Genomic DNA, 25,465 nt, shown 5'->3' with positions numbered 1-25,465 from the left:
CACATCCCAATTCCCTTAGATGGCTGTTACTCCACTGTCATTAGTGTCACTTGTTTACCTGAGAAACAGATTTGAAAAGCCTTGCTTCTACCACAGACATTGTACTTTGTTTATTTTATATATTTTTCTTTTTTTTTTTTTTTTGCATTATTTCACACGCTGAAGAGCTAAAGAGGCACATTCTCAGACAGATGTCAGTGGCTTGAACCTGCAACCTCCACTGGGCCCCCTGGGAGCTGCACAGGCAAATCCAGCACATCGAGTTGAGAAAAGACCGAGGGCCTGATCCTGCACCAACCGAAGTCCACGCACCTGAATCTCTTCTCACTTACACTGACTTCAAGGGAGTTTTTCTTGGGATTTGACATCACCAGCCATCCAGGAAAGCGCTTGTGGAGCCGGAGCCCCGGGAGCAAGCTCCCACCTAAGTGCTTTGCTAGACTGGGAGCTTAGGGAAAGAATGTGGTCCAGCAGGTAAAGGATGACGATGCTTCAAACATCTTTATTTTGGTTCATGGCTCCTTTGAGCCATAATGCCAAAAAATTAACAGCAATCCTGACTTTTTAAAAGAGCAAACAGAGCAACAATGGTTTCTCAAAGCAACAACGGCCAGGCTGAGCCAGCCTTGGCTTTTCCTTTCCAAGCAGTCAGATGGCACAGTGGATGAGACAGCCCTGTGGCTGCCCCTGCCCTCCTTCTCCTCCTCCTCCTCGTCCTCCTCCCAAAATGCCTGGCTACCTCTGGTCTGCAAGTCATTATTCTCAAGACATTTTTCAAAAACATCCACCCTCTTATGCTTAGAAAAAGAAAAGCAAGATGTAAACCTGGTAAGATTATTTTTTTGAATAAAAACCCAATAGGTTTTTATTGGATCCCCATCAGTGATATTTTTCTATTTACAAAACATCTCTATGCAAGTGTGTCCAGCAAATGATGGCCGTGGGGTGGGCTGGCTCCTGCTCAGCTGCTGCAGGGTTTTGTTCTGCAGGACATCTCTGCCCGGCACAGAGAACGGATCCTTTCCCAGACCCTGGGAGAGCCACACCCCATGGGACAGCAGGGAGTGCCACCTTCCCCTGCTCTCAGGCAGCTCCTGCTCCAGCTCCGAGGTGGGCAAGAGCCAAGGGCTCGAGCTGTGCTGCCCTGTGTTGTTCTCCTCTTGGACAGACTTTATGACCATGCTTCGGAAGCAGATGGTTTCTGCTTTTTAATGTCACTGCTAATTTTAAGCCCCCCAAACCCAGGAGAGCAGCACTGCCCACACCAGTGCTCGGTGGGACACGTCGGAGTAGAAGTGGAATGATAAAGTAGAAAAGATGCTGTAGAATAAACATCTTTTGTGTGGCTTGGCTTTGTTGCCTCAGCCAGGAGCCCAACTTGAAGGTCTGAGAAGGATGGAAGTTTCACTGGGACCAGGCAAGAGGATGAGCCGAGAGGGGAGACAGTGCAGGCAGGCACAGGGAGCCCTGGGGCGTGGGCAGGGATGGATGGGACCCACCTCCCAGTCCTGCCACAGCTGTGAGCTCTGCCACGAGAAACAAAAATGCACCAAGAAAGGCAAATGGAAAATAAGAGCCTGTACAGTAAGGGACAAGGCAAAGGTGGGGAGCAATGAAAACCTCGAGGTAGCGATAGGCAGGTGGTGATGAATTCTAGGAAAACACACTTCCAGCTCTTCAAGGAGTTAGTTAATAGGATCCCCTGGGAAGCTGCCCCCAGGGACAAGGGAGCAGAACAGAGCTGGCAGATCTTTCAGGATGTTTTCCATAGAGCACAAGGGCTCTCAATCCCCAGGTGTAAGAAATTGGGCAAGGCAGGCAAGAGACTGGCATGGCTGAGTCAGGACCTGCTGGTCCCAACTGAAGGGCAAGAGGAAATGCACAAGCAGTGGGAGCAGGGACAGCTATCCTGGGAAGAGTATTGGGATGCTTCCAGGTTGTGTAGGGATGGGGTGTGGAAGGCCAAGGTGCGGATGGAGCTGAACTTGGCACGAGATGTAAAGAATAACAGGAAGGGCTTCTACAGACTGAAAAGGAAGGGTCAAAGAAGGTGTAACGTGACTGGCAAACGGGTACCAATAGATGAGAAGGCTGAGGCAACCTCTCTTCCCACCATCCTTGAGTGGATGAACCACAGGACAGGGACTACAAGAGCAAAGTCCCTCCCATTGTGAGAGAAGATCAAGTTTGTGATGACCTGAGGAACCTGAATGTACATAAGTCTATGGAACCTGATGAGGTGCATCCCACAGTCCTGAGGCAACTGGCTGATGTAGCTGCCAAGTAGCTCTCCAGATACCATATCTAAAAAGTCATGACAGTCAGGTGAAGTCGTGGAGAATGGGAAAAGCAAAACATTGCACCCATTCTGAACACGTATAAAAAGTAGGACCCTGGGAACGACCGACCTGTCAGCCTCACCTCTGTGCCTGGGGGGGATCATGGAACAGACCCTCCCAGAAGCTCTGCTGAGGCTCCTGGAGGACAAGGAGGTGATTTGGGACATCTTGTACAGCTTCACCACAGGTAAGTCCTGCCTGTCCAACCCCGTGGCCTTCTCTGATAGGGGTGACTCCACCAGTGGACAAGGGAAGTGCTACAGATGTCATTTGTCTGGACTTCTGTAAGGCCTTTAAACAGTCTCCCACAGCACCCTTCTTTCTAAACTGGAGAGAGATGAGTTTGATGGATGGACTGTTCAGAAGACGAGGAATTGGTTGGATGATCACATCTCAACAGCTCAATGTCCAATGGATATTAGTGACCAGTGGTGTCCCTCAGAGGTCCATACTGGGACCAGTACTGTTCAGGATCTTCACCAATGATGCAGACAGTGGGAACGAGTCACCCTCAGCAAGTGTGCAGATGACACCAAGCTGAGCAGTGTGGTTGACACACCTGAGGGACAGAGTGACAACCAGAGGAACCTGGCCAAGCTTGAGAAGGGGGCCCATGGGAAACTCACGAGGTTCAAGACGGCCAAATAAGAGGTGCTGCAGCGGGGATGGGACAATCCCTGGGATCCACACAGGCTGGGGGATGAAGGGATTGAGAGCAGCCCTGCTGAGAAGGACCTGAGAAAGAAATTTTTTATGAGGGTGGTGAAACACTGGTGCAGGTTGCCCAGAGAAGCTGTGACTGCCAGGGATGGCCCTGGGAGCATTCAAGGTCAGTCACACAGAGCTCTGAGGAACTTGGTCTAGTCAAAGATGTCCTTGTTCATTACAGGGGGGTTGGACTAAATGACCTTTAAAAGACCCTTTCAACCCAAATATCCCACAAAGATCAAAAGGGAAGAGGGTAAATGGTTGGCTCAGGACAATTTCCAAATTTTGAGGTCAAGTAGCAGAGGGATGACTTCGTCAAACCCCGGGAAGGGCCAGTGCCACACCATGAGGGACCCAGGCTGTTTAACAGAGATTTTTGGGGTGGAGATGGGATGACCACCAAAGATGGCAGTGAAATCACAGCAGCAGGAATAAGAGAGCAACAAGGCAGCTGGTATTTGTGACTACCATCGTCCTGAAACACCGAGCTGGGTTTTCATGGATCGCCGAGAAATATAAAATAGTCGATATGTTTTATGCCTGATCTTCATGCCCTATTGCACACTTCTCAAATGCAATAAATATTGCTATCCAGTCCTGTACAAGGTGTTTTATTACAAGTCCCATATTCATAACATTAAGCATAACAAGCACAGTGCAGGCCAGGTGAAATGTGCTTTCAAATTATGGTTTTGGGTGAAAAAGAAGGTCTGTGCCACATCCCAGCCCTGGACTTGACCTGTCTCCATAAAAGCAGCAGCCAGAACATCTCAAAGAAGGGAGCTGCCAGGCCCTCATCCTGCAGCACGCGGGACGAACACTGAAAAAAAGGGATGTGCCAACACCACAGCAGTGGCTGGAGCTTGTAGTATCTGATGAGCCTACAAATAGAAAAGAGCTGCTGGGGAAGTGGGGAGAGCGTGACAGCTGCAGGCAAGCCGAGCACCCAGGGATGGAGCCCTACCTCAGCTGTTGTCTCCAAAATAAATCCTGAGCATCTTCTGGATCTCCCTCCTGGAGCCAGAGCTGGGGTGGGACGCTGCACCCTGTGAGATACCCAAGGACTATTCTCATCCAGAGCAACTCACTCTGGGCAACCCCAGCATTTATTCCAAGAAAAAAACGAACTTAAAGGATGGGGCTTCTAAATACTATTTTTTTTTCAGAGTTCTTTCTTTCATCTGTTAAATAAAGCACAACACAACTGCCGAGCTGTTCTCTTTGGGATCACAGAGCTGGGCCTCAGCTACACCTCAAGACCTGCAAGCGCTGGAAACATTTTGATTCAAAACAACACTCTGCATCTCCACTTTGATTACAAGTGCTCGCTCTGGTTTTTTTGCTAAACTAACTTCAACCAATTCTGCTGCTTTGCCTTGCACGTGGGCGGAAACAAACCTCCTAGTAAGGAAACCTGAGCCTAGTCCTGCCCTCGTGGGACACCATCTCTGCTCGCAACCACATCGGCAACGTGATCCCTCCCACTGCTTTATTAAGGCTCCTCTTCCTCATCAGTTTTCTATTGCATATCATGTCCAAGCCTCGCATCCCTCTGCTCCCAATCGCTCCCAGTTCGCAGGGCTCTTGCATATCAAGGTTTTTCATAAGAAATCAGCAGCAAAACTCACAGGCTCTCAGTTGCACAAGGAAAATAGATATTGGTTGGGTTCGTTATTCTTGTGGAGGGTGAGGGTGTGGTGAGTAGGGTTACAAATAAGGCCTTTTGAGAATACATTTAGCATTCAATACTTAATGCTGTCTTAATAAAGTCCAGTCATGGATGATCCGGCCCTGATTGGTGAGATCACAAATAGCTCTGTTGGTTTTTTTTTTTGATGAACTGAGTCAAAGAAAAGGTTAGGAGTTGTATTTAAAATGAATTACTTTGCTTCTGAAAGTTCAAACTATATTGGCATCGCAAGGTTAGACACTGAGGAAACACCAAAGCTATGATGGGAGAGCGCTTCTGACAGGCTCTGCATCGAAAATGTTTAAGAAACTACTCAAAGGAAAAGTAAATAGCAATCAATGTATGAAATGTATTAGTTCTGTTTTTATACCTATTTTAGAATTTATCCCAGGTTCTTATAAAATATATAAAACTGAGATACAAAGAATTAGCAATGTAACTTTGCATTTCAAATGATCTTCAGCTACAGGTTTTGCTTTAAGAAAACAGATACTTGAAAAGCAGCTGTTCTGTAGTCTCTAGATGCAGACACTTGAGTTCCTGGCAAACTTACCGTCAGTGGTTTTCTGAACTCCTCCACCATTGCAACTCTCTCCTAGAATTAAACTCAACATTTCACTATTAAGTTTATCCACTCGTGGTTTCAAAGAGAGGATGTTACCATTTCCCAGCATCGGTTTCAAAGTTCCTTTTTCCTCCCCCCCCTTTTTTTTAGCTTTTTCTCTTTTTTTTTTTTTTTTTTTTTTTTTTTTTCCCTTTATGAGCTTTAAACCACAGGGTGAATCCATGAAATGAGGTAAGTAAATTTGGCACACTTTTAGTCATGTCCATAAAACTTTTGGTAAGTTGTATCAGTGAACAAGATCGTTTTCATCGTGAGTTACAGGTGCTTTCAAAGGGGGGTGGTTAGTACTTAACAACTGGAATGTTTCTAGTAAAACCAAAAAGCATAGCTGCAGAAAACACTCACAACCCAATGTTGATAGAGAAGTAAAAATATATACAATACAGTCACTTGTTCATAGTTTGGCACAATTTTTTGTTGTTGTGGGTAATAGTGCATAAACTACTGTACAACAGTATGACTTTTAAAACAGTCTTTCACAGAGAATACCAGATTAGGTTTGCTTTCAAATAATAAAATTCCCACAATTTCAAACTCTTCATTTCAGCACTTACATTTCAACAGACCACAAGGCAGATTTCGAAAAGGAACCGACGGGAAAAAAAACAAACCCAACTGAAAAAGAAATGGTAAGAAAAGAACCAAACATCAACCGTCTTTCTAGAAAAGGGAGTCTCTTCTTCAAATACAGGAAAACCCAAAAATGTTGTTTCTGCTTTAAGAAGAATGGAGTCTGATTCCCTGCAGGAAAAAATCAAACATTTGATGCCATCTTAGTTAGCTCGTCTGGAGTCACCACGACGGAGCGAACGCGCTAGAGGCGGGCGGGTAGAGAAGATGCAGCTTTAGATGATGCAGGTTAGGAGATACAACAGCAGAGGGGGCCAGAAAGCACTCAAAAATTGCCACGTGAAGCTCAATTAGGAACGAGTTCTCATTTGCAAAGTAAAGAGCCTTTAAGTTTCGAAATCTTGGCTTTTGGATGCAGAACCTCTTTTTTTTTTTTTTGTGGTTTATTTTTTACAAAATGTTCCAAAAAAAAAAAAAAGTCTTTCCTCGTCAAAATCATTAAAAAGAGCGTGTAATCATGTTTTTTTTTTTGTTTTTGTTTTTCCCCAATAAATAAGTAATTAAAAACTGAAGAAGCCAAACAGCAGAAAAGAGTAGCCTTGTTAGTTTTTTTAACCCCAGCCAAGCCAGAAAATTGGTCATTCTTTTAGGTAGCTTGCAAGTCATAAGTATTTTCATGCATTTAAAAATAATAATAAAAAACCAACCAACCAAACAAAAAGAAAGAAACCAAAACCAAAACCAACCAAAACTGTAAAAGGGGAATGTCTTTTTTTTTTTTTTCATGCAACTTTTGCTTTCAGGAAGGAAAAACTGAGGAACAGCGGGCCTAGCAGGTGGGAGGGAGGTTAGGGGCATTCCAGCCAGTTTGGTGCAGCATTACCTCAGTTTCTCAAAAGCAGCTGTCACGGGTGGGTCCTTGTGGGGCTGTTCGCGGTCCGTCCGCTTGATTTTACAGTTCTCATCCCGCAGTGATTTCGAACTGGATTTATGACGGTAGAGTTTTTTATGGGTAGGTCCATTATTGCCTAAAGTGCTCAGGTTACTATAGTTTTTATCAAAAAAGGGAGCGTGAATGTCCGTGGTGAACCCGGTCGAGCAGTTGGGGCGACCGGGGTCGCAGGTTGCGGCTTTGCTGTTTTTGCTTGAGCCCTTGTTGTTTGACTTGTGGTTCTTCACCGCCCCCGGCGAGCCACCGTTCACCTTCTTCTTCGACTCTTGGGACGTCCCTGCCAAAATTTTAAGAGTTTTCAGTTTCAGGCTGTTGGACTCCGGTGACCGGAATATGTCTGGAACACTGTTATGGCTGACAGGCCCCCACAAGGGCTCGATGGAGGCCATCATAAACCTCTGGACATCAGCCATTCCCGATGCGATGTTGGACAGGATGTTGGAAGGTTCCTCAAACTCCCTCTGATCGTCGTCCAGGAGGCTGGTGGCGTTGCCCAGGCTGGGTTCTGACCAGCCTGTGCCCCCCTCTTTTCCCAGTGCCCACTCTCCAGAGAGTCCATTGTGCTTGCCCAGCTTCACCCCGGCCGGGCCGCAGTGCTGAGTGCCCTCGGCCAGGCCCTTGGTGGCCGTGGCCACCGTGCTCAGCTGAGGGACTGCCCTGCCACCAACAGCCGGAACCTTCTCACCGTTGACTCCCGCTGCATTTTTCCCTTTCCTGGTGGATTTGGGCGCCTGCCTGGAGTTCTTCCCTTGCGGCTTATCGGTTCCTTTGTTGGTTTTGGGCGATTTTTTCCGGGTGACTTTCTGGGAAGAGCTTTGGTTTGTACCCACATTCTTGCTGGATGAACTTTTCCTCTTCGATTTTGACACTTTGCTATTGGTGCTAATTTGACCAGATGGCTCATTAAATGTTGACAAGCATGGACTCTTTTCGAGAAGGCTGACAGAATCTTCATCGTTGAACATATGGAACTGGAACTGGTGATTATTTAAAGCAAACCCATTATCTGCCTGATCCTCGGTCTGTAGGACCCCACAGTTCCACTTGACCTTCTCGGAGCTGTTGAGGGCAGCCTGGGGGCTCTCCTGAAAGCCCTTCAGGGTGCCCAGAGGCTTGGCATCGGAGCCAGCTATCTGCGGGGACAGGTTGGGAGTGTCTGGAGGGGACATCTCCGAAAGCGACGACTGGCGGAACCTATCAGGCGTGAAGTTGGAAATGTCTAAAAGGTCCGTGGACTCCTTCAAAGGGGTGATTTCATCTATGCTCTGCTGGATCACTAACTTGGGACTGCAGTGGGCCAAGAAATCATCATTAATATCATCCTCGCCATCCTTTTCACAAGACTTTAAACTTAAAGAACTGTAATTACTAGAACTAACTGACAATGAACCCACTGAATCAAAACTAATGAGCCTGCCATCATCTGTACTTAGTGTACCTCGTTGGAAATGAAAGCGCCCCTCTCCATTATTAAAATGACATGACTGATAAGAATCATCAGACTGCACTTGTTGGCTATCCGGCATGTAATTTTTTTGGTATAGCAATTTGCCGCTATTCAGATTGACTTGAGTGTATCCAGAGGCAGGGAGCCCGTCCGTGCCTGGGGCGCCGCCGCCGCCGAACTCGCCCGGCAGCCCGGCTGCCTCCGGCAGGTCGCCGGGGAAGTCCTGGCGGTCACTGCTGGCCTTGGCTGGCCACAGGCTGCCGAAGCTGCTCTGCTCCATCTCCAAGTGGCCGGGCGACTGCTGCAGCTCCGACTCAGAGGGCGGGGAGAGCACACAGCTCTGCGCCGGCTGCAGGGCCGGGAAGGGCTTCTCTGGCCGGACGATGCTGGGGAGCGGGTGCTGCGGCTGCTCGGAGGGGTGCTGGGCGAAGTACGGGATACCCGTGTTGCTCGACAAATCCGAAGCATCTAACAACGTCTGCAGATACCCTCCGGGGATCAGGGGTACATTGGTGGTGATATTAGCAGATGGCAGAGGCTTGTCTGAAGAGGAGGTGGATGGTAGGAAAGGAGAATTTTTAGCAACCTTATCCTCGTGGCACTCCGGGAGATGGGAGCTGTCTGAAGCACAGGGACTGTTTTCGTCCTTCAGACGCGCTGCAGAGTCCTGGTTTTCCAGCGCTGGGGAGTCCTCCACTGTACTGGTAGCAGCTTTGATCTTCTTGCACTTCAACCTGGCCTCACTTTTGAATTTGATCCTGCGGAGCACTTTCCTTTCCGTCCCCTTGTGCTCCCGTTCCTGCGATTTGCATTTCACGGTGGCGATGCCCGTGATGTCGTGGACGTGTAATCCGTTGGCACAGCTGGGGGTGGCGATGGCTAACGCCGGCAGCCCTTTCAGGCCCACGTCCTCCTTACTGCTGCAAGGCTGCTTGTGATCAGAGGAGCAAGAGCCCAGCTTGTTCACTGACTGCTCGATGGCTTTAATTCTTTGAATCCGGTGCCTGTTTGCTAGCTTGCATTTTCGCTTCCGTGGGTGAGGGAGGAACGAAGCATCTGAGCCGTTAAGATAGAAATTCTGCTTGTGGTAGAGAGACGATCTGAGCAAATCCAGCCGGCTCTGCTGCCTCTCCTGCCAGAAGCCCTTCAGTGGGGCCAGCTTCTTGTATTTGCTGAGCAGCTCCTCGTTCAGAGTAACAGTTGTCTCGTTGGCATCCACTTTGCTGAGCTTCACCAGCATATGCTTCTCCCCTTTAAACCTGTTAATGATGATGTACTTGATGATCACAGGGGGCTCCTTGCGAGAGACTTTTCGCCGTTTCTTGGGGCACCACTCGTCATCGTCCTCCTCCTTGGGCCCATCTGGGAGCCACTCCTTCTTGTCCAAGATCTTCTCATTCTCGATGGAGTCCACATCGTACAGGTAGTCGTCGCTGTACCGCACTTTCCTCTTTGCCCGCAACCCGTAGTTCTGCTGGATGAAGGAGCCAGAGTGGTCCCGGGCCAGGTACCGGCTGCAGTCCTTGATGTCCCGCAGCACATCATAGGAGGACTCCGTGCAAGTGCTGTCATCACTGAACTCCCCAGAGTCCTCCGTGGAATTCACCGAGTCCAAGAAGTGGCTCCTCTTGGAGCCCACGTACTGCACCATCTCTGTGCTGTTGCAAGATTTATTTAAGGCAGCTTTCTCCTCCTCCTCACCATCCTCTTCCTCGCCATCCTCCTCCTCCTCCCCCCAGATGATGCCTTCCTCAGATTTGAATTGAGAGGGGTCAGTGGCACCGCTGGGCCCCCTTTTCAGGGTACTCCTGCTGTCCCTTTTGGTGCAGTTGCTGAACACGCTGGGGAAGAAGTTGAACTGGGCATCCTCCTGTAGGGTGGTGGTCTTCTCCCGCACGTTGTCCTGGAAAGATTCGTATCTAATCTTTAGGGAGCAGACATCACTTCCCAAGGTGGAATCATCATCGTCGAACATGTAATTATCCACGTCTTCCTCAGAAAACAGATTCACAGAAAGCTCATTTTTGGAGCAGAGGTCAAGCAGCTCAATTTTACTTTCACTAATGAAAGATTCAAAATAGCCCCATTCCTGGTTGGGATTTGTTAGTAAAGGTTCCTCACCATTGCATTTGTCTAATAGTAATCCCTCGTAATAATTTTTCTGAGTGGGGTCCTCTGAATCACTGTCAGATTTTTCTGCATCTCTTTTGTCCGCTGCCCTCGATTTATGCATAGGGAAGCTTAAAAGCTGGTCTGAAAGCAGTTGATCCCCATATCTCATGGTTTCTCCTGTGCTCATGCAGTGAATCCCTATATCAGAGACTGAACAGGTGTCATAATCCCTATTTATATCCCCCACTTTCAAGCTTATTCCCGGCTCTGCATCAATGCCGTCCTTGGATTCAATAAAGCAGCCCAGACAGGTCCGGCTCGGCTGCATCAGGCAGTCTCCCGTCAGCGCCGACATTCCTCCGGGCTCCATCATGGTGAACGGAGCCTTCTCGCAGTCGCCCGGCAGCGACCAGGAGCTCATGCCCTTGGTCACGCAGGACGTGAGGGAGATGGCGTGGGCGGAGGAGTCATCCGAGGCGTGCTCGGGGACATCCGTGAGCCGCAGCGGTGACGGGGGGCTCAGCAGGCAGGGCTTCTTGGCTGGCGGGGCTCGGTGGCACGCGTGGCTTTCCCTCGGCGCCGCGGTCAGGGCTGGGAACGGCACCGCGGCCTCGGCGGCACTGCAAGGCCTCTCATCGCTGCCCAGGGTGTGTGACTCTGGGGGGAATAAGGAAGAGGGAGGGAGGAAAACAAGAGAAAGAGAGAGGGGTTACTACCCTCGCAGGTCTGCTCGGGTTTGCCACCCCGCTCCCCTTCTCCCAGCGTTTGGTGGTGACTTTTCCCGACTGCTCCTTTGGGAAGCAGCACATGCCCTTCCCACGAGTGTGCAGTCCTTCCCTCCTGGATCCAATTAATGTGGTGATGTGCATGGAAGGGAGAGGTAAACATGCTCCCCTCTGCAGCCAGCTGGAAGAGGTACAAGAGTACGTTTGAAAAACCCAACCCATCCACTCTTCCCTCCTCGTATTCATACCGTTACCTGGATACTGCCTCTCAAACCTGACAAGGTTATTAAAAAACAAAACAAGCCTAATAAAAATGTTCCCATTAACATTGAAAAAAATTAACAGAAAAATAAGATTCTTAAAGAAACGAAGCATACCCCCCGTGGTGCCTGAGCTTACACACACCTGAGCTGCACTTCTGCTCCAGAGACAGAAAGTTACAGCTGATTTTAAAAACCCAGCAGTCTTTTTGTCACTGTCCATGCCAAGGGAAGGCAGAAGATTACACAGAGTTTAAAGCAATTATTGTTAGAATTATTGTGAGTTATGCCATTCTTCCCTTATCTGTAAAAATGCCTTTCTAATAATGTAAGGATTTTTTTTAACCTAAGGATTTTTGTAGTTTTACCTCGTCGGGCTCTTTTATGGCAGAATAAAGTTATGAATGCACTTTTATCTGACTTCTGGCTCAACGGACGATATGACCCTTGAAATTTAAATACGATGTCTTTTCATCCACGAACACGCTCTGATATCTCTGTATTAAAAATATATATTCCAATGAGTGCATTCATCCCAGCCAGAGACCTGTGCCGAGTCCGAGTCCAGGGCCTTTGTCATGGCTCATGTCTTTCCTTTTTGGTGGCTCCACTGAAGGCAGAGGCAGGAGAATTGAAGCAACGAGGCTTTCCAAGGAGGGACAAACGCTTTAAACCACAACCAGAGCACTAGGATGTGGCACTAAATGGAGTATCCAAAGGGATTTGGCTGCTGCAACCCCTCCACAAGTGCTTTTATTCCCAACTCAAAGGAAAGCAAGTCTCTTGAATCTTTGGCAGTCTGGGAAGGGAAGGTCTGTGTAGGCACATGTACCATGGCCATGATGGAAAACCCACCGAGCAGAGCAAGTGGGCAGGATGGAAAGGAACAGGATGTGATGGAAGGAGTGGGATTCCTGCCCGTGCCAAGTGTAAAATTTAGAGGAGATCAGAAACCCCCCAATCCCATCCCCAAAGCAGTTTTGTGCTGTGGCGCCCTTAGGGATGGTCCCCACCACTGAAGCCCAAACAAAGTACAAGCTGCAGCCAGAACCACACAGTGCTCTGAGGACTTTAAACCGCTTTCCAAAGACTCCATAAATCCAACCAGAAGTGCAATGTAAGCATCTTCGACATGCACGACTTGTAAAAGACCAGCCTGGCTTGCTTGAAAAGGGTTAAAAAAAAAAAAAAAAGAAATAAAAAAGCTGATTTTTGAGTCCCTCCCACCAGTTTTCAGATGAGAAATGCAGAGGTGGTATCTTTTTCCTTAAGCACCAAAACAAATTAACCAGTGCAGTTCCACTTAAGAAGTAAAATAAAATAAAAATCAGCTTGGAGCTGACAGGAAGCATGGAGAATTTGAGGATAAAAGAAGAATGTCTGTGAATGCTGTAAGACTCAAAGAAGGGGGAGGCAGAAAGCTGAAATTCAATCTGGAATGCTGCAGTCAATAGGCAGAGCTGCTATTATATAAAATAAACTGTCTCTGGGTGTTTCTTTGGGTTTATACTTGTGTGAGTGAACTTAACTCTTTTGAAATACAAATGCCAAAACTTGATTTTCTAGGGCTCCGTATCGGCCTAAAGTCAGGCGTATGTTCAACTGATGCTCCAAAAGAGTACAGTTCACACAGAGAAAGCTGAGAGGCAAAAACACTCTTCCCAGTTTAACTCAACATCTACCCAAAAGCACATGGGCAAGGGGAGGTGGTGGCACCAGAGTGCTGGCTCACTGCTTTGGATTCAGCACCAACTCCTACACACCAAGGTTTAAACTGGAAGTTTAAACTGACAGAGGGGAGGTTTAGATGGGATACTGGGAAGGAATTCCTGGCTGTGAGAGTGGTGAGGCCCTGGCACAGGTTGCCCAGAGAAGCTGTGGCTGCCCCATCCCCGGAAGTGTCCAAGGCCGGGCTGGACAGGGCTTGGAGCAACCTGAGAGAGTGGGAGGTGTCCCTGCCCATGGCAGGGGGTGGGACTGGATGGGCTTTAGGGTCCCTTCCAACCCAAACTGCTCTGTGATTCTATGTGTAATTAAAACACTTTTTAACCCCTGTTTAGTTGAATACCATGGATGTGGTATCAGGTTCTAGAAATCACCCCTCCTTACTGAGCAGGGAAGCACTGATTTTACTGTCCATGGGATCAGACAAGGAGATCATGGCTAGAAAATCCCCTTGCAGCTTTAGCAGCTCCAGCAGCTGTGGATTTACTGTGTGTAGTCAGGAAGGAGACAGAAACCTCCCAAATTATACCACCAGCACGTGCTGCAGGGTCCCCACGGACACCTGTGTGTCTGGAGTTGCTCCAGGTTTTTGGTAATGGACGAGAACAACATTTGTCTCCACACACCTTGTTTGAAGCTGACAGAAGGACCTGAACATACAATGTGTCAGACGACCCTTGATATCTAACAGGATCAAATTTATATATAAATAAATATACATCTCAAGATTTATAGGCCAATAGAAAATGTAAAAAGCCATGAAATTAAGCAGAAAACATGCTTGGAGAGTGAAAATGTCAGGCTCTGCCTCCCCTCTGCATTTACTGTGGCCAGTGACCACAGTCCACATGACCTGAGAAACTGCTCAGAGGCGCATTTATTTCAATCAGGGTTTCAGACAGCTGAGCACTGTTACTTCTGATTAGTTATTTTGAAAGCAAGTCTGGAATCGATGGAGTAGATACAAAGTTGGGCATTTTGGGCAGGCTGCTGGAAGGGGCTGATCCTTCCTTTCCAAAGCCAGTGGCAGCTGGAATGACTTGGTGGCTCCCAGTGGCACGAGTGTGTGTGCAGAAGAGAAGTTATGGGAGCTCAAAAGTCAAGCTTGCCTTCCCATGGGAGACAAACCATCCTGGTTTGCTTCTTCTACCCAATCTGTAATTGGCCCCAGCTTGTAGGGACTAAGTATCCTCCAGTTAAATTTTGCTAATATTGAGTAGTGGGTTCATAACTGCTGAGAGAGGGAAAGATTCCCAACATACAGAGGGGCTACACAGTCCTGGATGATTTTTTCCCCCTAAGAAACCAAACTAAAGTCTCTAATTCAAACTGCATGTGCACAGAAGCATTTCCAGCCACATCCATGCACAGGCAAAAGCAGTACTTGTTAAGACCTAAAAAGGCGTTGATTCATGGCAGGAGTGACACCTGTGCAGAAAACACCCATTTACCTCACTGCTCCACATTGCAGAGATACCCACAAACTGCTAAAATTAAACACACAGAAGGAATTAGGAAAATAAGTTGGCTTGCAAGTTGTCACTGCTCCCTCATGTACCGTAATTAAGTTCCTTACCATTTTCTTTCACCCCATTAATCAGGATAGTTTCTTGGTCTTCTGAGGCACAATCCTGCTCTTGTTGGTCATCCATCAATTTAACCTCTTTCTGTTCACTCCATGCCCCACTGCATCTGGCCAACCTGCACATTTCCAGAAACATAACCACAGTCAGTGCAATTCCCAGGACTGGCTCAAGGAACCGTGAATAAAAAATAACAACAATAAAACACAATAAAACACCCCCACACCACCTCACATGCTGCCCCTACCCCGATTTATTTAGGTTCTCGGATTGTCACTTTCCACTCCAAAAGCCAAGTCCAATGTATTCCAGCAAAGTTAAAATGTTGTGTATCACCATTTCCTCCCCCGAAGTCCTTTCCTAGAAGGTGGGGCAGTGCTTGGCACCTCTGCAGCACCTTTCACATCGCCCAAAACCGCTTTGCAAAGGCACGTCAGCCCTGTCCAGCCAGGTGAGCTCACCCATCTCCAGATGGATGAGTGGAGAGATGAAGAGAGGAGGACTCACCCCAGTTCATCAACAGAAACTCTGCACTGGTGTTGGAAGAGAAACACAGATACCCAAGTGACAACTGCTTGCCCTAGCTCTCAGCTACTGCTCTTCCAAGTGCTGCCAGCTATGAAAAACTCCCCCAAAAAAGCAGGTGTTGGGGAAAAAATGTTTCTAGTCTCTTCATCATGAGAGCTCCACCCTCAGAAGCCTCGTTCCCCAGGCCCCTACAACTGCCTGCACTGTCCCCACAGGGTGAAGCTCCACCTCAAGTGAATGACCACCAGTCAAGGCTGACTGGACTTGATGGGACTTCATCAAAGCAATGAGATCAGGATCAAGCCCAGAATTTTCCCCGTCCTCTATTGAAGATCCGCCCACCCACTGAAACTCTGCCTGTGGAGAGGGAGCAGCTGTGCCAGAGTGATGTGTCTGAACCCTGGGCTCTGGTGGCACAGGACCCTCATCAGTGCTCTGATAGACAGAATTTCACCTCTTTGACTACAAATTCAAGTCAAAATCTATTTTATTTTCTTCTGGCAACTCAAACTCAATTTTTTCTCTCTCACAGAACAGGTACAAGATTCAAGCACTGGTTTAGGTGTTTTTCTGGTTTTTGGTTGCTTTTTTTTTTTTAAATCAACATTTGTCTATGTCTGCTGTTCCCACAGTACTCACTGGCCTGGGGTTCAGCAGCCAAACTTCATTCATATTCAGATTTGCAGTGGAGTCCTCTTAATTAACGTGAAATCTTTACAACCGCCTCAGTAAGTGAAACCTTCACTGAACTTAAAGATGTTGTGACACCAAGAGTAAGATAAGAATAACAAGCATCAGTAACTCCATTCCTTTACATATTTAGAGGAATATTTAACTAACCCCAAGAGTTTTCCTTTGATGCAAATCCCCATTTCAAAGCCTTCCATGCCGGGCAGTTTGCTGTGGTAAGACCCCTCTCCCGCCAGCACCCGCCCCCTCCCCACACCCCAGCTCCCACCACGGCCAGTAAAGCTGCAGCATCACTGTCGTGTTGGAACAGGAGCAGCTCGAAAAGCCAGAGCACAGATCAGAGTTATCTCCATGCAGCTTGGAGGAGATTAATGTCTGAGTGTGAAAGCTGCTCTGCGTCTTCCAGTGACAGGCTACAGCTCCGTGCCTCCCTGATAATATCTCCTGCCTATTAAATGTATCTTAATTAATATAAATATTAATAAATTAAGTTTTTAAAATATCTATTAATGAAAATATTAATAAAATATCATAAGCCTCAGGATAATCAGAGGATTCTCAGGAGACCAGAGACCACATGGACCAGTGTGGCTGCAGGGGAAGGGGCTGGTTGCTGCCTGAGGTATCACAGAATGGTTTGGGTTGGAAGGGACCTTAAAGACCATCTTGTTCCAACCCTTGCCATGGGCAGGGACACCTTTCACTAGCCCAGACTGCTCCAAGCCCCGTCCAACCTGGCCTTGGACACTTCCAGGGATGGGGCAGCCACAGCTTCTCTGGGCAGCCTGTGCCAGGGCCTCCCCACTCTCACTGGGAAGAATTCCTTCCCAATATCCCATCTAACCCTGCCCTCTGGCAGTGGGAAGCCATTCCCCCTTTTGCTGTCACTCTGTGTCCCTGTCCAAAGTTCCTCTTCACTTTTCTTGGAGCCCCTTTAGGCCCTGGAAGAGGCTCTAAGGTCTCCCTGGAGTCATGCAAAGTAAAAGGGGAAAGGCCTTGCCATGAGAACGCCTCAGTCCTAGAAAGGACGTGGAGTATGATCACCATTTAAATATTTAATGAGATTTATATCCACAGTATATCCACGTGGCAACATTTCAAGTATCTAAATATATAAAGCACATCAGGACACTATGGAATTTTTCCTCCCTGGTCAATGTTTAACCCCCAGGGAGCAGGTTGAGGGGTAAAGGTTGATCCAGGGTTGCTGTAGAAAGGTTCATCTTGCAAGTCAAGTCTCTGTTTATCAGTACGATGAGCTGAGACCTGCAGCTCTAAGCCCAGAAGCATCACCATCCTCTCTGCTGACCCAATTTTTGCTGAGTGTCCTGGTTTACAGTGATTTGGTGTAAAATGCCACAGGTGGCCTGTTTTCACCCCATAACACCATCATAGCCATGTTACAGTAATGGTCTGCAGTGAATAAAATACAGGACAAAAGCAGGAACAATAATTCTCTAATACTGTAAATTTGTCACTTCCAGCACACAAAACATCTCCAGGGAGAAAGCAACAGCATCAACACAAACCACCAGAGAGCTCCCCAAGGAAAGTCCCAAGCATCTGAAAGAATAAGATGGTGCCATCCTATTCCTGCAGGGATTTCCACCAGGGAGGAGGGAGCAGGGTCCCACACATGGTTTCCATGCCTCTGCCTGCTCCTCTCTTGCTCTTTCAGTCCGTGGGGTCGGTGGTCTGACTGGGTTGCAAACAGGTCCATGAGGAAGGCGTTTGCCTTTCCTTGGCTCTGATGGATACTCACGGGCCAACCTTCAGGGAGAGAGCAGGGCTCACCTGGGCAACAGACAGAGGGGGCAAGCAAGGCAGCCAAGCAAACAGAGGCACAAAAAAAGAGAGTTTACAGACTTTTAATCTCCTGGTATTATTATTTTTTGGGATGGGTGTGCACAAGGGGGAGGGAGGCGCATGAGGGATGTTTCTGGTGGATGAGATCCAAAGGCTGGACTAGACAACGGAGACAATGAAATGTAAGAACAAAGGGGATGTGCTTGTGGACAACTATTTTCCTCGACTCAGAGAGCAGAGTTGAGCTCCAGAAACAAGATGGAAAGAACTGAGATGGGTCCAGATGGGGCATCTTCACGTATGGTCAGACAGACATGAAGTGTGAATGAGACAATCTGAGTTTTCAAAGACCTGCTGAATAAGGGCACCTTTGGGAGTGAGACCATGGAAGGTGAAATCCCAAGAGGGATGGGGAGAAACAGCAGCGACTGGGAAAGAAAAGCTGACAAAGGGGCTTGACGTGCTGCAGAACAAGAACAGAAGGCTGGGGATAACAAAGAGGAGGAGAACAGCTGGGTCCCTGGGAAGAAACACTAAACCAGGAGAGGTCTGGGGGATAAAGGTGATGGGCAGAGAATACACTGGGTAGCAGGAGAGCACAGAACACAGAGTCATCTGCAGACTGAAGTATAAAAGGGAGAGAATAAGTATTTCAGACAGTGTCAGGCCACTGAAGAGAGGCACGGCTGGGTCACGCTGCTATGAAGTGCTGGCAGGAGGAAAATCAGTCACCAGCTTGAAGTTTATGCACTTGACTGGAGTTAGAGTGGATGGAGGAAGAGGATGGCGGGCAGAAGGCGATGGTCAAAGACATGGAGTCAGAGGAACTCCAGGTCTCTGGAGGAGGAGGAGACAGGAGCACAGCAGGGCTGGCTGTGCTTCAAGGACAGGCACAGTGGGTTCAGTCGTAGGGAAGAATTCAGAAGGACTTTTGTTGATTGCACCACGTAGTTCAGGGCACTGGTCTGCTAAGATCACAGCTGGCACGACAGAGAAGGCACTGGCTAAGAAAGGAGATCAAAGGGAAGAAGTCACAGAAAGCAAACAGTGGAGCTAAACAACAATCCAAATAGTTTTAAGCACAAGACGGACAAATTAAGGGACAGAAGGACGGGACTGCCCGTGACAGCAATATCCAGGGCTTGGTGACCTGGAGAAATCCCTTTCAGTCCCATGACTCAAGTCAGACTGCAAGTGCCTCAAAAAACCTTCTGCATCGCAACTGAGAAAATTCTCCATTCCTCATGATTCCTGTCAATTTTCCCACTGCTTGTGCTAACAGGGCTGCACAAAGGCTGCTAGTGACCAGACCATGTGCACACCTCTGGAAAAAACACAAACACAGCACCAAAACAGACCCTCTGCTGTGAACCTCCTGCTGCCTCTGAGCAGGTGTCCTTCAGCCCAGGCAGCCAAGAAACTCAAAGCATGTTTTTGTTCTGTTTTAAAACTCCACATGATCCTCGAGAAGGTTTATGGGTGTTGGTGTTGCTGGAGTGGTGGCAGACGTGGTCGGAGATTGAAAGGCAATGTCCCAGCTGAGGCCCCAGTAGCTCCCACTGCTCCCAACATACAGCAATATCCTGGTGGAACTTCCCTTCATCAGTACCTTGGAGTAAAACCAAATTATTTCTTGTTCTAGAAATTCATAGAATCATAAAATTTCAGAGTTGGAAGGAACCTCAGAGATCATTTTTTTCCAACCCTCTGCCACCAGGAGAGGTGTTCCTATGTTCCCTGCAGGAAACGAAATCGAGAGGTGCTGGTTGTTCACCTGTAACAGAGAAGGAAACACCCAAATTGCAAAGCTCAAACTTCTGGACATGTTCCCACATTCACCTCCAGTCAAGTAAACGATGGACCTTATGTCCACTTCTGGATTTAAGCATGTTCCTACTAACATTAATTTTACAGAGACGAAAGGGGAAGTGCCACCATTTTCTACAATGAGAAAAATGCATCTGCTCAATGCCTGTCCTCTACAAAGAGAGCAACAAGTTGCTTTGCTTCTTTCTCAGCCAAAAAATGCCCATTTCCCCCCAGTATTGGTGCAGCTTTTCTGAAGGATGTTTACAAAGTGTACAGGTCCATCACTTCACTGCTGTCAGAGGTGCCATGGGGAGATGACATCCTCCTGGGCCTCCCCAGCTCCCCAGTGCCAATTCAAGGAGAAATTGTGCCAAGGGACCTGATGGAGAGATTTCTCCCCTCGAGGACTCTATCTATTTATCTATCTGTCTGTCTGTCTGTCCATTGATATTTATCCACTGCTAGTTGAACATCTCTGATTCCCATTTCCTGGGCACCACCATTATACCACTGAAGCTCAATACTCTCCTCACAAGCAGAGGAGGAAAAAAACCCCGACAAGGTAAAAATAATCAGCCCACGAGCCTGACTGAAAGCCCACCTACACACATGGGAACTCTATTAGATGGCCGGGATCATGCATCAGCAGAACCTGCTCTGTAATTAAAGTCATGAGAGTGTTTCGGCTTCGAGCTGAATAAACAAAAGGTCACGCACACCCAGACCAACCCCAACGTGCCAGCTCCTATTTACACACAGCTTTTACATCCTGAGTGTTGTAGATCATGAGGGGAGATGGAGAGGGAGTATCCAAAGCGAAGGAGAATCACTTTATGGAGAAGTGGGGGAAGAAAGCGAAGAAGCAGCGGTGGCGTTTTTCCCTGCAGAATTGTGAATAAGCGCAGGTGTTCTATATATGCAGTTGTATCTTTCAAAAAAAGAGCTTTAGAGAAATTAATTACATGTCAGAGCCTCTGACAGGTCTTTTAAGAATTGTGATACTTTTGAATGAAAACATTATACACTTAAAAAGAAATCCCATGTAAATGTCTCCGAGATATTTACAGTCAGTGGAGTAATAGTAGGAGAGAATTCAGCTCTACCCACGGTATGGGAGGATGCTGAACACGCCGTGCGCCTCCCAACGACGTCTCCTGCCTGTACAGGACTTCAGAAACTCTGCTGCACAAGCACAGAGCACAGTTCAGGGCCAGGAATTGGATTGGAACAGGTCCCAGGCTCTCCCAAGGTGCCTGTGCCACTTCTCTCTCCCCTCAGGATTCCATCCTGGAGCACCCGGCTCCTCTCCACATCCCACCACACGCCCCCTCCTGCACTGCAGTGGGCAGCTGCCCCTCTGGACAGGACAACAAACAGGTAGCTTTCTGTTTGGTTGCTTGGTTGACTTTTTTCTTGGGTTTTTTCCCCCTCTTTTTTTCTCTTTAGTCCTGACAAAACCCAGGAGACAGGATGGAACTTCCCATGGAGAAAGAAGTGGGGCAGCACCAGAACCCACCAGAGCAATGGTTGTTCACTGACCTGAATGGTGCTGTTTTCCTACCAGATTCTGAAATTCCCCAATCCCTTTTATTCTAGGGATTCCATTTGATCCTTGGTTTTTTTCACTATAATTTGATAACAGGCAGGTGAAGTGATAAACATTTTCACCTACCAGCAAATGAGGATGTATTTTACTACTAAGTCTGTAATGGTATCTCTCTGAGTAAACCTGTGTTTCCATTACTTTACATTTCTATTTAGATCAAGAGTCTATGAATTTTGCCCAGCACCATGATAAGAAAAACATTCAGAGTACTCCAAGTTTCCAGAACTGACAGGGCTGGAAAGGTGAAGTTCCTAAGGAAAAGTACATTGTGAAATCGTCCTCCCACTCTGCCATCATGAAGTGCTGGTCCAGTCTATCAAAAAGACGTCAGAATTGAGGGTTCTGGTTTCAAAGCTATTTTCCCAAGAAAATTTTACAAGGAAATCATATCTCCCAGCAGTTCCCTGGGATTTTCCTATCAAGGATGGCGAGCACATGGGAGAAAAGGCCAAATGAAGGAGAAATAGGAAACAAAGGGTTTTGTGGGTCAATCCCAGCAGTGAGACACCTAAAACCCTTCAAGAATGTAAGATCTGATCAAGCCAACGTTAGCTGAGAATAGGTTCATGTATAAATACAGATAAAAGCCTCCAATTAGGAATAAATCCGGGGGTGGGAAATAAAGCTGGTAAAAAAAAGAGTTTGCAGAGAAAATGGAAAACACAAACCCATGAAAAGAAGAAACAGTTTCAGAACTAGTGTGTTCCCAGAAGGTGTAAAGGATGGATGAGTTGTTAATATTCATAGCAAGCCTCCACTTTTCCTCAGCTGAAAGCAGATGCAACAATTACTGCAGAGCCCAAGCCCCAACTCCACCAGACCCTCAGATATGACATTAAGAACATACTATTTAAAGCCAGCTCTGAAATAAATGACAGTTTCTGACCTTACTCTGGGAGGACATAAGGTGTGAGTGTTTCAAGAACTGTCACAAACAACTTTAAGGAAAAAGGAAGGAAGTGAACAAAATTACAGCCTTCCTGACAAAGCACACGTTAAATACCGAAGGAGCTTTCTCTGTAAATGTATTCCCAGACATCAAGAGCAGCAGTGTATCATAAAGGGAAAAAGGTGGCAATTAAAATCCTGGAGAAGCTGAAACGCATGAGGGAACGCCTGAAATATGGAGTATTTCAGCATAATACTGTCCCGTGTTAGGGAAGGGAGAGCTGCTACATCCAGAGGAGGAGAGAAGCAAAATGCAAAACAAGAAAGAGAAGAATCAGTGAAGAATTATTGGAGAGAGGGGGAACCTTGTGGGGAAAAAAACAAGTTCAAGTTCTCCATGGAGAACAAGTCCATGGAGAACACAGAAAATGGGAGGGAAAAGGACAGTCTGAGGCCAAAACCAAAGGACATTGGCCTCGGATGAGCACAGCTCCACACCACATCCCCAGGGACTGGGGGTGATCAAGAACCTGTCAGAACCCTGGTGATTCAGGTAGGGAAGAAACAAATATCCCTTTTTACCAAAGGTGGGATGAATTACACATGGGGCAGGGTGACTATTCCCCTGGGAACAAAAAGGGTGAGGAAACACAGGAGCCCAGGTGGACCCACGGGGGTTTCAGAGTGCACCTGATTTTAGGGTGGAGAAGCATAAAGAGAATTCCTGGTTACCATGAGCAAGGGAGGATTAAGAAGAGTTGCTGTGTTTCTTTTTGGTCATTCTCTCATATTTTAGAGAAGTGGAAGGAAATGAAGCACTAATTAGTGTCACCAGCTGCACAGTTTTGAAAAGCACTGGGAAACAGAGGGGGAGATTTCCATCTCCTGAAAATGAGAGAGAATGCAGACCAAAGTCTGCACTTAGCTGTGATAGCCAAAAGTAAAAACATTTCTCATTATCAGAATCACAGAAACACAGGATGGTTTGGGTTGGAAGGGATGTCAAAGCCCATCTCATTCCAAACCCTGCCATGGGCAGGGACACCTTCCACCAGCCCAGGTTGCTCCAAGCCCCGTCCAACCTGGCCTTGGACACTTCCAGGGATCCAGGGGCAGCCACAGCTTCTCTGGGCAACCTGTGCCAGGGCCTCCCCACCCACACAGGGGAAATTTCCTCCTAACACCTAATCTAAATCCCCCCTCTGTCAGTTTAAAGCTGTTCCCCCTTGTCCTATCTCCCTGTCTCCATCTCTTTTCAAAGCTCCCTTTGAGTACCAAAGATGCCCAACGTTGCCCATAATTTTGCTTTTTGCCTTTCCTCCTTAAAAGCAACTGTATTCCAAGCATGTCATTTTCACTCCATCTCTGGAGATAAAGTTAAGAGAAATCAGAAATGTTAAGGGCCCGGATTTCTGAGAAAATTGGGCTGGAATGATGAAAAACTCCAACTCTCATAAATCTGCAAATGTTGAAAACTCAGCACAGTCCTAGGGTATTAACCTTACAAAAACACTTTGGAGGACTCTCCAAAGCTAATTATACACCAGTGTGGTCTAAAATAACAAAAGCCATTAAAGAATAGTTCGGGATGGAGATTTCTTGATGGGCAGAATTGCTTCATTTAAATGAACTTATTACCCAAATTCTCTTTCTTCTGCAGTATTTACGGGTCCGTTGACAAGGCAGCATCAGAAAAGCTTAACAAACTCTTCCTATGGACCTCATCTGGAAATATGAGAGACCAAGGTCAAGTGCAGTAAGATTACAGAAGCTGATGAAGAAAGGGGATGTTTCACAGTCCCTCACACACTGGATTTATCAAATAACTCAGCTGAAAAAGGGTGTGTAAAATTCTGTTTGAAGATATGGATTAATATGCAGCCAGAACAGCACGAGGAGATGGTTTTCACAGGGATATGCTGAAGAAAAGACTTAGTCCTAAACTTTACCATTACCTGTTTTTTAGATTTCTCAAGGTTTCCTACTAGAAATATTCTCTTCTTGTCCCCATTAAAAAAAGGTTTAAAAAAAGAACACCAGGTTTAAAAGAAAAAAAAGAAGGAAGAGAAGAGGAAATTTTTTTCTGTACAAATTTGTAATATATTAAAGTTTGGACTAAAGAGGGTAATTAAGCTGGTACCAGAGGAGAATATGAAAGCTCATCAGGATATTTGCAGTAACCCTAGTGGGGTAAACATTTCTCTTTTCCAATATCTTCAAATTAGAAATTTTATAGGAAAAAAGAAATTTTAACAGATCTCGTTCGTCTCTTATTAGCAATTAGCTGACGTGGAGTCAGGATAAAAAGTGTTAATTTCTAAAGTACACATAATTGTCATGAAAGCACAGATAGGAAATCAAACAACAGAGTGCTTGGCTTAGGCACAGGAAGGAATGAAGCTGGAGCACGAGGATGAAGGGCTTTAGACAAAGAACTGGCCCAGGGACCTCTGTATGGACAATTCCTGCTCCTGGTGGGGACTGGGGGCTCCTGACCCTGTCAGACCACAGTGCCCAGATGTGGTGGGTGGAAACTCCTACGGGAAAAGCCAGGAGAGCTCTGCCCAACCGGGCTCCTTCACTGACCCTCCTCTCCAGGATGGTCATTCTGGCCACAACACAGCCTGTTATCCCCTAGAGAAGAAGGAGCTGCTCACACAGAGAAGAATTTTTTTCCCTTACTGTGGGACACAGCATCCCAGAATGGTTTGGGTTGGAAGGGACTTTAAACCTCATCTAAACCAACCCCCTGCCATGGGCAGGGACAGGCCATGTGCTAAATCATGGCCCATTGTCAGCTCCAAGGAGCTAAGGGATTGGGATTGCCAGAAAAGAGACAATGGGGAGAGATCCTGGAAAAAAAAGGCTGACATTCCACGAGAATGTGGAATCTTACATCCAAGTTTCTAGCCAGATCTTTTGAACATTCCTGAACAACTCGAAGTTTTATACGGATTTTTCCTTTCTAGGTACATATAAATGACTACACTGACAGCAGATGGGCCCTTCCATACAATTTCCTTTTTAAACTTTCAATTTGATGCAATTCCTGCGTATTCCTTGGAAAGGAAAGCCTGTGCTTTTATCTCCAGAGTACAAAGCTGGGGTTATTTCTGCTCATTGGCTTTTGCTTTTAAAACCTTTAACTACACAAGTAGGTAGCAACTCTTAAATACATCATCATCATCACCACCACCATCACTTTTCCCAGAGACCACCTCGGTGTAGTGAGTCTGCCAGGCAGGGCACATCTAAAGTGACTTACACCTGGGGAAACCATGTGGTACCTACTGACTTAGGCACATTTTCCTGAGTACTTTCCTACAGCTGACACAGCTGAACCACAAACTTCCCAGGTAAAATAGCTCCCCAGTCTCATCCGTGATGTGCATGTGAAGAAGT

General features: G+C 47.0%; 1 protein-coding gene across 2 annotated transcripts in view; it reads right to left on the bottom strand.

Moving 5' to 3' along the window:
• Positions 1 to 5,467: 5,467 nt before the first annotated feature.
• KIAA2022 (KIAA2022 ortholog) overlaps positions 5,468 to 25,465 on the bottom strand; it is a 168,137-nt gene continuing 148,139 nt past the window's right edge. For both annotated transcript variants that reach the window (XM_017819143.1, XM_017819150.1), the window contains exons 3-5: positions 14,730 to 14,854; positions 6,816 to 11,100; positions 5,468 to 6,103 (exon numbers count right to left, since the gene is read on the bottom strand). In XM_017819143.1, coding sequence (XP_017674632.1) covers positions 5,920 to 6,103; positions 6,816 to 11,100; positions 14,730 to 14,805 — 4,545 coding nt within the window. In that variant the 5' untranslated portion in view covers positions 14,806 to 14,854 and the 3' untranslated portion in view covers positions 5,468 to 5,919. The remainder of the gene's footprint in view (positions 6,104 to 6,815; positions 11,101 to 14,729; positions 14,855 to 25,465) is intronic.

The sequence above is a fragment of the Lepidothrix coronata genome, unplaced genomic scaffold (assembly GCF_001604755.1).
Source record: "Lepidothrix coronata isolate B3197 unplaced genomic scaffold, Lepidothrix_coronata-1.0 Scaffold2, whole genome shotgun sequence".
NCBI lineage: Eukaryota > Metazoa > Chordata > Aves > Passeriformes > Pipridae > Lepidothrix > Lepidothrix coronata.
This window is presented reverse-complemented; position numbering and strand designations above follow the sequence as displayed.